The sequence below is a fragment of the Terrapene carolina genome, unplaced genomic scaffold (assembly GCF_002925995.2).
Source record: "Terrapene carolina triunguis isolate 2854851 unplaced genomic scaffold, T_m_triunguis-2.0 Scaffold34029, whole genome shotgun sequence".
In the NCBI taxonomy this organism is placed as follows: domain Eukaryota; kingdom Metazoa; phylum Chordata; order Testudines; family Emydidae; genus Terrapene; species Terrapene triunguis.
The window spans coordinates 4345390-4357850 of record NW_020698380.1 but is presented as its reverse complement, the minus strand read 5'-3'; the positions used below and the strand labels follow the sequence as shown (position 1 = coordinate 4357850).

The following is a 12461-nucleotide window of genomic DNA, read 5'->3' as shown; positions in this document are numbered from 1 at the left end:
GGACTCATGCTCTGTGTGTCGGGTGTAAATGCAAAACGAAAGTGATTACATTATCAAGTGTGACTTCTTTGCTCATGTCCAACCACATTTCATGCTTGTGCACAGAGCTTTCCTAACATTTATTTTTAACCTCTTTACTTTGATGGCATTGTCTTTGCCTGGGAGGCACTTCTCATTTTACCACTGGGTGTTTCCTCTTTTTTCCTGCACAGTTCATGATATTTTAAAAAGGAACTATTTGTTTTGCTGGGAAGGGCAGCGAACTCTTATCTGGCTTGTTTAAATATTTAGGCCAAAATTTTCAAAGTAATCGAAGATATCTGGGCACCCAATTCCCATTAGAATGAATGGAGAATGGGTGTCCACATGCCTCTAGTCAACGTCTAAAACATCAGCTGTAATATTTTGATTAAATCTAGTGCATTTAATTAGAAATTTCTATTTCATTATTAATCAGTGCTGGTTACACAATTGCAAAAATGGGATATTAGTAAAATTACATGTAAAGAAGAAAACATTCCAGGTGGTTCTGTGGCTTTAAAGTATCATGTTTATAGGTCGGTTCAGATCCTAACTTCCTTGCGGTTCAGCGGTGATGAGATCCAGAATTTTGGGTCCCAGTTCTCCAACTGACTCTGCATAAGCAGATCTCTGAGCCCTTCCACAGCCCTATGAAAGCCAATGAATAGAGCTAGTTGAAAAATGGGAACTTTTTTTTTGTGTGGAAAAAAAATTTCTGTTGAAAATTTTAAAAATTAGACATTTTTTGGACCAGCTGTATCAACGAGGATCCATGAAAGTGCAGGGGTCCACCGACGTGGGCTCATTTTTCAGGACTGGATCCTTGGTTTTGTCAGACACTGGCTCAGCATTGGAACTCTGAAGAGGTTAAGATTCTAATTGCACTACTTCTTGTTATTAATTACATTTACCTATATACTGTTCATATATTATTGTGTTGCCACTTATTCAGCTCATTTTATAAGTGCAATGTATAAAATATGTTAGCTGACTCTTGGGCAGGTAGTACATGCCTTAAATCCAACAGATCTAAACTGCTCCTTATACACACAGACTTTAGACAGGAAAGTTGAAATCTGTAAATACTTTAGGGTTCACATGTATCCTTGGTTCCAGAAAACTGTGGTGTTGGAATTGCTTTAATCTCTTAAAAAACAGTCCAATGTGATTGATTAGCGGGGCATGTTTAAGAGTCATCATATATTTACAATGTACTGAATATGGCCCATTTCCCCTACTCTTGAATAGCTAGTGTGAACTCAATCATTGAGTTTATAACTTAAACGATGACGCTTTCAAAAATATCCCAACCTACTTATCCCCTCTCCAGGTGTGTCTTCTGTGTGTCAGCTTTTATTCAACAAAGCGTTTAAGCATGTGTTGCAGTGCTCGGCTGAATCGGGGCTTAGGGCTGTAAGGCCATGATTCACAGCCATTGAAGTCAATGGAAGGACTCCTTTTGATTTTTAGTGGGCTTTGGATCAGGAAACAAGTTATAGCCAGTCTTTGTCCTAGTTTTTACATATTGTATAGTGCTGAGCATATTGTTGATATTAAACTAATAATAATAATTAAAAAGAACTTTTTAAAACCATTAGTATTTTATTAGCTATGCATTAACAAATAAAATACTTGTAGCAACCAGCAACAAGTAATCCAGAAACAACAACAAAATCCTTTACACACTGCTTTAGAAATGTGCTGGGTGCTTCCCATAAGACATAAGAAGACGTTCTTGCCCCAAAGAGCTTTCAAACCAAATATATACTTACAGCAGCATGTTCTTTTATACTGTATATATCAGAAAGAATGGAAAAACAAAGGCATTCCTCAGTTTACACTGGACTCTAAGAGTAACCCAATATACAGTATATCAAATATTCCCCATTACTATCAATCATCTGGACCATGGACTTTAAAGAGATTGCTTTTTCCTTTTTCCATGTGTGTGCATACAGGTATGTTTATATTCACAAACACACTTTGATTGTCTACATTTCTATCACATGATTTGTCCTTAAATTCTTCTTTTCTTCCTGGTGCTGTTTTTCTCTTTTTTTTCTTAATTCCGCTGCAATATTGTTTTTATGTGTTGTTCAGTTGTCATCATTAAAGCTGTACTTTTAAAAAATAATTAATGCTGAGCAAAAGGAATACCTGACATTCAGGTACACTCACATGTTATATTTGACTCCCATCTTTTCATGTGCTGTATATTTATTCCTGCTTACTGTATTTTCCACTCCATGCATCTGGTGAAGTGGGTTATATCCCATGAAAGCTTATGCCCAAATAAATGTGTTAGTCTCTAAGGTGCCACAAGAACTCCTCGTTGTTTTTACTGATACAGACTAACACGGCTACCACTCTGAAGCCTGGAGGAGGTGTATTTCTAGAGATATGCTAACAAAACCTTTCACAGAAGGACAGAGGCATCCTGGTCACTGGTATTCTGGGTCTGGTTGCTGTTTAGCGTGCTTTCTGGAGGGGTAGTTAGAGAGTTAGCCGGGTATCGGTGGCAGGGCCCACAGGGGCACAGGAACAAGCAGCACTTTAGAAACAAGTGACAAAGGTACTTCCTGAATTTTTCCCCAGCAAAAGCATAGATCACTGGATTGAGACAACAGTGACTGAATGCTAGTGTTTCAGTCGCATGCATTGCATAGTCTATAAATTCGTGGCATTGGTTAATCAATTTATAGTGTCTTAAAGTTTCCAGAAAAATCAGTACATTGTATGGGGTCCAAAAGAGGAAAAACACAACCACCACCACTAAAATTAGTTTGATGGCTCTTTTTTTTTTGTGATTTTTGCAGGAGAGCAATGTCCTGATGATCCCAAAATAGCAATAGCTCATGACACAGGCTGGGATAAGGAATCCTAAGACATTCATTGCCACATTGCAGAAAATAGGCCAGATTTCCTTAAGATCATCAGGGTACCTAGGGATGCATTGTTCCTCTGTCTCCTGGGTGAACACAAATTGTGGCACTGAGACTAAAATGGCTACCGCCCACACCCCAAAAGTGGTAAGAGAGCCATGGCTGACTGTTCTGGCTTTCAGAGAAAATGCTGCCCTAACTATGGCCAGGTATCTATCGATGCTTATGACGGTGATGAAAAACATGCCCCCAAAGAAACCCACATAATAAAGTGAGGAGATGATTTTGCATGGAATGTTCCCAAGCGTCCATCCATGCATCACATAGAAAGCCCAGAAAGGAAGAGAGATCACGAAGAGCAGGTCCGAGATAGCCAAGTTCAAGAGAAAAATGTCTGTGATGCTCTTCTGTCGGCTGCCCTTCACGATGGCAAAAACCACCAGGAGGTTCCCCACCAGGCCAAGAACAAACACAGGGGCATATAAGGCTGGCAGAAATACTTTCCCAAATGCCTGGATGTTTACTTGATCACAAACTGCAGCTGCTTCATCATAGGTAAATTCAGTTGTCACCTCAGGGGATTCCTGGGTCATGATGAGTGATTGCCTTGCAAAAGAAAATATAAAAGGAGGAAAAATAGTCATCAGAGAGGTAAATCCAGCAACCTGCAAAATACAGTTAAGTGGGCGAGCCAAGTTCTCTTCTTGGAGACAGTGAATCAAGAGTTGACCCCCACAAATAATGCCTTAAATAAATCTGTTCGTCAGCATAAAACGTAGGACACCCTGAGCACTGGTAGATGTAGCATTTAAGGATTTCTACAAACAGTTCTGTTTGTGGGGATTGATTAAAAACCAGTGAGATGCCCATGCTGCTTGCCTAAAGCATGTGTTATTTTAATGGGTTGGCTCCTTTGTTTGATTGCAAACAATCATTTTTTTAATGTAGGAAACTCACAGGAATTTTGTATATCAAGAATGCGTGACACAGAAGCCCAGTAACATAGCACAGACAGAATGGCCTGTGAAAGCCCATGATGAAGGGGCAATTTTACTGGTGTTCAAACCAATCTCCAGCTCAGAGGAGCTACCCCCTGAATCATGCTCCCACCATCCTCTGACAAACAAAAAGAAAAGGTAGATTGGAAATTTGCATGCTTCATTGTTAATTTGTATAGCAATGTTGCCTAGAGGCCCCAGTTTAGATCAGGCCCCGTTGTGTTAGGCACTGTACAAACGTAGTAAAAGACAAAGGTTTCAGATGCTTCAGTAGAAGTCGCAAGAAACTGCACTATTGACCATTAGGAATTAATTTGCCCACAGAGGATGTTTCCTTGTAATGCCAAGTCATTGGTGATTGATTTCTGCCATGCAGTGTGAAGTTTATCTCTTATTTTGTAATAATTTATCAGCTATTTTCTGTGCTAGCTGGAAGCTGTGGCTTTGTTTTACAACATCTCACTGTGCAAAGTTCAAACCTGCTCTACTCCAAAACATTTGAAATGAAAAGTCCTCTTACACATTTAAAATCCTCTTTGGGGTTTTGGCACAGGAAAGAGGGCTGGAAAAAGGCTAATGATGAAGGGTTCTCTGACTGCTGCTAGCTGCAAAGCTAGAGAAGGGAGTAGGTGGGGCAATGTTAGTAATAAGCAGAAATCACCCTTAGCCTGCTCTTGCAGTGCCAATGCAGGCAGCATTCTCACTTAAATCAATGGGCCGGCCTGCAGAGTCCATCCAGCAGCCACATCTGTGTTGCTGGATTTAAATTCAGTCGTCTCTATGCATTGATCATTCTATAAAAACGTAAATGGGGAGAAGGCATCTGATGCTAGCAAAGGCATAATAAGCATCAATGAAATTAGAAAAATTCTAACTGGAATTGCTCTGTAAATCTTTACCAGTGGGAGTAAGCATCCGAAGAAGTGGGCTGTAGCCCACAAAAGCTTATGCTCAAATAAATTTGTTAGTCTCTAAGGTGCCACAAGTACTCCTGTTCTTATTATTGGAACAGTTTACTAAAGGGATATGATACATTCTTCCTTACTGCATGTGTATACTAGTTCAGCCACAAGGTATTGGGATGCTGTAGAAATTACTGAGAGAAACCAATGGCCTCTGTATGCAGGAGGTCAGACTAGGTAATCATGATGGGCCCTTCTCATCTGATCTGATTTTTTCACTTGGATACACAGCTCTGTGATGGACACTGCAGTATCCTGACTGGCAGGGTGAGCAACGGCTGTAATGCTCAAATCAGCCTCTCTGACACCATAGCAAAAGCGATCTCTTCTCCGCTCTGCCTGCTCTCGTGATGCTGAGACTTCTCTCGGACGTCTGCCCATCACACAGTAGGTCACTTGTTACTCTGATCTATGGGGTAAGTTTATCCAGCTATTCCCAAATGTCTGATCAATAGGACTTGTAAATACGGCTAGCTCCGGAAGCTGAATCTTGAGGTTTAACAGCATCTGCTGGCTACCCCCTCATCTCCATGCTGCATTTGATCCCCAGGTGTGTTGTTTGACATTCGCTATTTTGAGACCGGGAACTTATGTGGTTTTTTTTTACTTTCTCTCCCCCTTTATGGGCCTCAGGCTGTGCTGACCCTCTCTCAATGATACAAGCTTAACCACTCTGCTTGTGGGTTCCTTTGGAAAGTTTCAATACCATACTATACCACAACACGCACAGCTGTGTTGGACAGACAGTGGCTTTCATGCCATAGGGCATGCTGAGTCTTGGGGGGAATTGCAGACACAGTCGGATGGTTGTACACTTACTTACCCATATTGCACATGCAATTGGAATGCATGTGTATGTAGCCACCTCCTTGTGTCCTCCCACAGCTTCCTATTTTGTGTATATAACGTAGGTGCCTCTTTTTTTAAAAATTGGCTCTTATGGTAACGCTGTATTCAATTAGGCCAGTGCCTCTTAACTGGTGGTTCGTACCCTCCCCCAGGAAGGCTCATTATGATTAGTAGTACCAGTCGTTAGTTCTTTATTTGTTTGTTTGTGTTATGAAAGGCAGTCAGGGATGTCATGGGATGTTGAAAATATTATTACAGTCTAAAGCTAAGAGAATCTCCCTCTCCCTGCACACCCTTCCCCTTTGCAGTCGGGATTCTCTGTCAATCTCTTGAAACACACACGTAAATTCTATAGGCTTATCATTGTTCTATTTATTGCAAATGGAAGGGCATTTGGAAAAATGTTGATCCCTAGTAAGGGATCTAATTTGAAGAGGCTGAGAAACACTGCACTAGGCTATAAATGTTTGTAACAACCCCTCACTCAAACACTTGCCCTTGTAGAATACAGCAAACATTAAATCAGCTTCTGCTTCTTTCTCAAACTCTCTCTCTTCCTTATTTTTTTTTCTCCAGCTCATTTTATTGTAGTTTACTTCCTCTGGTCCCAAGCACAGCCCTGCTCTATTTTTGTGCTTACCAAGCTTCCAAAAACAGAGCTGTAGAACATATTCTGCTTTTTGGTTTCAGGTAACAGATGATATACTGCCCTGCCAACCAGGGCCAGATTAAGGCAGGGGCTTTAGGTGCTGCAGCCCAGGGCCCCGGCTCAAGGGGGGCCCCACAAAAATAAATCAAAGGCAGTAATCTCCAACTTCAGGCCACTAACAGTCCTGCAGTGCAGTGGGGTGCTCAGGCAGGCTGCCTGCAAGCAGCGGTGGCTGCAGGCACCAGCGCACCAAGCGTGTGCCCGGGGCAGCAAGCCACGGGGGGCGCCCGGCTGGTCCCTCCGAGGGCGGCAGTCAGGCAGCCTTCAGTGGCATGCCTGTGGGAGGTCCGCCGGTCCCACGGATTCGGCGGCAATTCGGCGGCGGGTACGCCGAATCTGCGGGACTGGGGACCTCCCGCAGGCATGCCGCCGAAAGCCGCCTGACTGCTGTGCTTGGGGCGGCAAAAAAGCTAGAGCCGCCCCTGCCTGCATGCCATGGCCCCACACCGCTCCTGGAAGCGGCCAGCTGCTAGCATGTTCCCAACCAATGGGAGCTACGGGGGAAGCGCTTGTGGGCGTGGGCAGCGCACAGAGACATGCTGTCCCCCTCCGCCCCAGGGGCCACAGAGATGTGTCCGCAGCCAGCCGCTTCTGGGAGTGGCATGGGGCTATGGCAGGCAGGCAGCCTGCCTGAGCCCTGCTGCGCCACTGGCCGGGAGCTGCCTCTGGTAAGCACCTCCCAGCCAGAGCCAGCACCTCGCACCCCCTCCTGCACCCCAATCCCCTGCCCCAGGTCAGAATCCCCTCCTGCACCCAAACTCCCTCCCAGACCCTGCACCCCCTCCTGCACCCCAATTCCCTGTCCCAGCCCTCTCCTGCACCAAACTCCCTCCCAGGAAAATGACTTGTATACAGGGGCCTCACAAAATCTAATAGCCCCGGGCTCACAGAAGAGTTAATCCGGCCCTGCTGCCAACACATTCTTTCTCACATCAGTGATTCTCAAGCATTCTATACTGTAGTGCAGTGGTCTCCAACCTTTTTACGCCCAAGATCACTTTTTGAATTTAAGAGCAACCCAGGATCCACCCTGCCTCTTCCCCAAAGCCCTGCCCCACTCACTCCATCGCCCCCCCTCCATCACTCGCTCTCCCCCACCCTCACTCATTTTCACTGGGCTGGGGTAGGGGGTTGGAGTTGGGGTTCAGGAGGGGGTACGGGCTCTGGGCTGTGGCTGAGGGGTTTGCAGTGTGGGAGGAGGCTCTGGGCTGAGCCTGGGGCAGGGGGTTGGGGTGCAGTGCGGGGGGTGGGCTCTGGGAGTTTGGGTGCAGGAGGGGGCTCCAGGCTGGGGCAGTGTTGGGATGCAGGAGGGGGTACAGGGTGCTGGCTCTGGGAGGGGAGTCAGGGCTGGGGGTTAGGGTGCAGCCTCCCCCCAAATAGCACTTACCTAAGGCAGCTCCCAGTTGGCTACGCAGCATGGCTGCCCCTAAGGCAGGCTCCCTGCCTGCCCCGGGCCCACGCCGCTCCTGGAAGGGGCCAATGCACCCCTGCGGCCCCTGGGAGGGGGGCGGGTGGCACATGGCTCTGCGCGCTGTCCCTCTCTGCAAGCATTGCCCCTGCAGCTCCCATTGGCCACAGCTCCCCTTTCCTGGCCAATGGGAGGTGCGGGGGCAGTGCTTGCAGGCAGAAGCAGCATGTGGAGGGAGACCCCTGTCCCTCTGCCCGCGGGGTCGTGGTGGCCGCTTCCGGGAGTGGTGTGGGGCCGGGGCAGGCAGGGAGCCTGTCTTAGCGGCAGCCCCGCCAAAGATCGCGATTGACCAGTTGGTGACCACTGCTGTAGTGTGTATGTGTATAAATGTAAATATACATACATACATATATAAATAGTTTTGCAATCTTTAGTGGCCATGAACCATACATCTGGTGAAAAGAGAACAAACCCAGTTTACATTTCTCATCTTTCCAGCCAAATTGCTCACTCATTTCAACACAATGTTACAAAAATTCATGCTAACCACTTTTAGACCATGCTAAGAGCCTGCAGGGATTGTCTCTATGGTGCAGAAATGTGCAATATGGGGGCATGATTTCTACATCCCACTAACGTGTTAGGCATTAATTGGTCCATGTAGACCATGCTGGTGTGCACTAAAAGTTCCCTAGTGCTCTTTAATGAAGTGCTGTGGTACTATGTTAAAATGCACAAGGGGACTACAGATCAATTAATGAGCAAAATGTTAGTGTGCTTTAGAAATCACAGCTCTGTAGAGCACATTATCCCCCTGTGAAGATGTGCCCTGAGTTACAGGCATTACTGCTGACAAGTCAAAAACAGACCTTTTAGCCAAAGGTCTATTTTAGATGTTCTCACTCGGGTGCTAATCTAACACCCTGCTGAGACAGCGACTGTAGCACTCAGAAATTTAACCCTAAAGGATTTTTCACATCAGTCACACCCTTCACACTCTTGTTTGATTTGCTCATCTAAACAAACCACGGCTTCAGTGTACTCAGCACAGATGTGGGTTTTCTCCCTGAGACCATGTTTCACAGCAGGGAAGTATATTTAGATAATACTGAATAATTTATGCCTGCACTGGTCCTGGACAAGCCTTAACTTATAGTGGAGAAATATGTGAAGACATACGGATGCCTAGGCAGTCCCACCCTAGTTATTCTCTCCATCACCCTTCCCACACACAGATGCACCCGCTTCTGCATACCCGTGATTACACCCATCCGTCTCTTGCCTGCCTGGGATCTGCTTGCAGGCTGGTGTGTGTTTCTCTTTCGCTACTTGATGAAGTTCTATGTCTTCTGGTGATGCCTCTGTGACGCTGGCAGGCCAGGTGCCAGCTCTTGCCAAGGCTGAAGGCACTATCTAAGAAGGGACAAACTCCTAGTTGGAGACCAGACCAGTTCACTTGTGTGTGTTGAGTTCCCCAAAATAGGTATCAGTCTTATAAGAATGTATGTAGTGGTTAGACTCTCTAAAACGCTTGTCAGTTGCTGCATGCATTAATCTCACTTGTACTGTCTGTATTCCATGCTATAAGGAAATATGTAAGTTTTGCTTTATAGCTTTTTGAAAATGTTTGTTTTAAACTTGTGAACTCAGATGGGAAGAGCGATTCCCCCTGCCTGTCCAGAAGAACTGTCAAAATCAGGTGGGCCGTCAAGGACCAGCGCAATACAAAGGATTGGTTAATGGCCTATCACACCTTGGAAATGCTACATGCAAGGAAGCTTGTCCTATGGACTTAAGCTATGTCTACACTGGCAATTGAACAACAAAACTTTTGTCTTTCAGAGGTGTTAACCCCCCCCCCCCCCCCCAAGACAAAAGTTTTGCCACAGCAAGTACCAGTGGGAACAGTGCATTGTCGGCAGGAGTGCTCTCTTGCTGACAACGCGAACGCCGCTCGTTGGGGGTAGAAGTTTTTTGTCGGCAGGAGAGCCGACAAACAGCCATGTCGCTAACAGCTGTGTAGTGTAGACATAGCCTTAGAGACTGAATGAAGGAAATAAAACAAAGACACAGGAAAATTGTCCATCTCTTTGCTGTTTGAACTCTCACAAGGCCAGAGACACTGATCCCCAGGGGTTACCCCATGGATCCTCTCTGAAAGACACTTTGACTCGATAAATCATTACAACTGTCACTTTTAGGATTTAGGCTATGTCTACACTACGCAGCTTTTAGCGACACGGCTGTGCCACTACTGCCATGTTGCTAAAAGGTGCGCAGAGTTTTAGATGTCAAAGTCCCATTTTCAAAAGTAACTTAAGGCAGGTCTACACTTAAAATGCTGCATTGACGCAGCTACACCAATGCCGGTGTGCCGCTGAAGTGCTTAAGTGAAGATGCTTCTCCCATTGGGGTAGTTAATTCCCCTTCCTAAGAGGTGGTAGCTATGTCAATGGGAGAAGCATGAGGGGTTAGCTCGACCTAATTACATTGTTCAGGGATGTGGATTTTTCACACCAAGTGGCGTAATTATCCTGATCTAGGTCTGTAGTCTCTCTTGTGTCTCATTGACAGTCAGTGGGACTTGGCTACACTTGCAGCTGTACAGCGCTGTGAGGTAAACCTGTCTTCGTACAGCTGAGTAGGGAAAAGCGCTGCAGTCTGTCCACACTGACAGCTGACAGCGCAGTGGCGTGGCCACACTTGCAACGTTTGCAGCTGTGTTGGGAGCGGAGCATTATGGGCAGCTATCCCAGCATTCATGTGGCTGCAACGTGCTTTTCAAAACGGGATGGGGTGGGGCGTGGAGTGTGACAGGGAGTGTGGGGGGAGATAGAGTGCTTTTTGGAGCGTGTCAGCACCCTATTTTGCAAGTTCCGAACTCCCGACCCCCTGCTCATTCATTCACTCACTCAAAGCAAACAGCAAATTATTCGCTTTTTCTTTGTGGTACGAGCTTTGAAACCGGCACTTCCGCATTCCTGCAGCCAGTCACAACAATGGAGAGGATTGGCCATTTGAGAAGGTGATTAGTACAGCGCTGCAAGCGTTTACACTCACACCTGTGAGTCGTAGCCACTCCGCTGTATCTCTTATGCTTCTCGGGGAGGTGGAGTACCTGCAGCGGTGTACCCAGGGAGATACAGCGCTGCAAGTGCCCTGCCAGTGTGGACAGGGAGTGAGTTACAGCGCTGGGGGAGGCTTTACAGCGCTGTAACTCGCAAGTGTAGCCAAGGCCTTAGACTCCTAAGTCCCAAAGGACCAGATTTAAAGGTATTTAGGTGCCTAAAGATGCAGATAGGCACCTAATGGGATTTTTACAAGCACTTATGCACCTAATTTCCATTGATTGCTTGATAATTCCATTGAGGTGGTTGGTGTTTTGCTGTTAGCCTTGCAGGATAATTGCTAGGCTCACTCCGCTTTTCTTTTTTTTTTTTAAATGTGTACTATATACCAGTGGTTCAATGGTGGGGGGGGGGATGTCTAGAGGTCCCAGCCCCCCCCCACCCGTTGGCCCCTGACCAGAACTGGGAGGCATAACAGCAGAGCCCCTTCCCTGCTGGGATGACGGGGTAGCCAGGCTAAATTTGAGGGGCATTGTGAGCTCGTGCTCCTGCTTGGCCCCCACACCTTTGACGTCTTTCCTGCACCCTATGGGCACTGGGCACCCCCAGTCTCGGTGGAGAAGTGGAGCAGGGGCCACTGGGAAACCCCAGATGGGTGGAAGGGTTGGATCTGGGATTTTGGTGCTTCCTAGGGAAGCAGAGAGACAGTAGGCTTCCAGAACTGTCCATCCCCTGGGGGGGGTGGGGGGAATAGTGCTATTCAGCCTGACTGCCTCTCTGGGTAAGAGCTTGGGGCTGGGTGTAGAGGTGAGAGACCACAGGGCAAGGTGAGGGAAAGGGTGTGGAGCTAGGTGTGGGGCAGCAGGAGGGGAGTGTGTGTGGAGTGGGTGCAGGGCCGAGAGTGTGGTCTGGGTGCAGAGGAAGTGTGAGAGAGCTCAGGACGGGGTGGGGGAGCAGCAGGGGGAGTGTTCTGGGCTGAGCGGTGTGGGGAGAACGTTGGGCCCACTTCTTACCAAATTTCTGGTTGTGCCCCTGCTACATTTGTTTCCCCCAGTCTGCTGACCTCCCGCAAGCAGTCCATACTTTTTAGAAATTAATTTTCCGTGGTAAATATGTATGTTGGATGATTCCTTGAATGCTTTTAAGATGCATGTAGACTGGATGGGCCAATTCATACAGATTCCATTTTTTCTTCTAAGTTTATCTTACCTGCTCTTTGTCAGTAGTTCTTTCTGCAGGGTCTTCCCTCCTCTCTGATCATTCAGATTTCTTTTCTATGTAAAAGCTGAAGACAAATTTTCACATGGAATTCATTATCTTGCCCTTTTGCAGTGACTGTTAATTCCACCCTCTCGTTCTTCCTTAAAATACCACATCTACTTACTTCCTCACCCCTCCCTTTCCCCTGTTGTTTTTTGTATGATTATTTGTATGATACCTTCCTTGACATTAGAGATGAAAGACTTGTTAAGTCAGCTACCTCATCTGCCTGTCAATGAGGTACATTGCAGCCTGGCTTTTCCAGAAGTGTCTAGCCAAGTTTTCAGTAATGGGGATTCCAACC

The 12461-nt window shown here is 46.4% G+C and overlaps 1 protein-coding gene across 1 annotated transcript; it reads right to left on the bottom strand.

The window, feature by feature from the left end:
• Nucleotides 1-2364: 2364 nt before the first annotated feature.
• On the bottom strand, nucleotides 2365-12161 carry LOC113405171 (CX3C chemokine receptor 1-like). Its single transcript, XM_026646106.1, has 2 exons — nucleotides 12107-12161; nucleotides 2365-3509 (listed from the first exon to the last, which is right to left on the bottom strand). The coding sequence occupies exon 2, from the start codon at nucleotides 3494-3496 to the stop codon at nucleotides 2438-2440; it is 1059 nt and encodes a 352-aa protein (XP_026501891.1). The 5' UTR covers nucleotides 3497-3509; nucleotides 12107-12161; the 3' UTR covers nucleotides 2365-2437.
• Between the last annotated feature and the right edge of the window lie 300 nt (nucleotides 12162-12461).

Bases quoted from the DNA above. Each gene is read 5' to 3' on its own strand.
- LOC113405171 (XM_026646106.1), bottom strand. From the start codon at position 3,496: ATGACCCAGGAATCCCCTGAGGTGACAACTGAATTTACCTATGATGAA.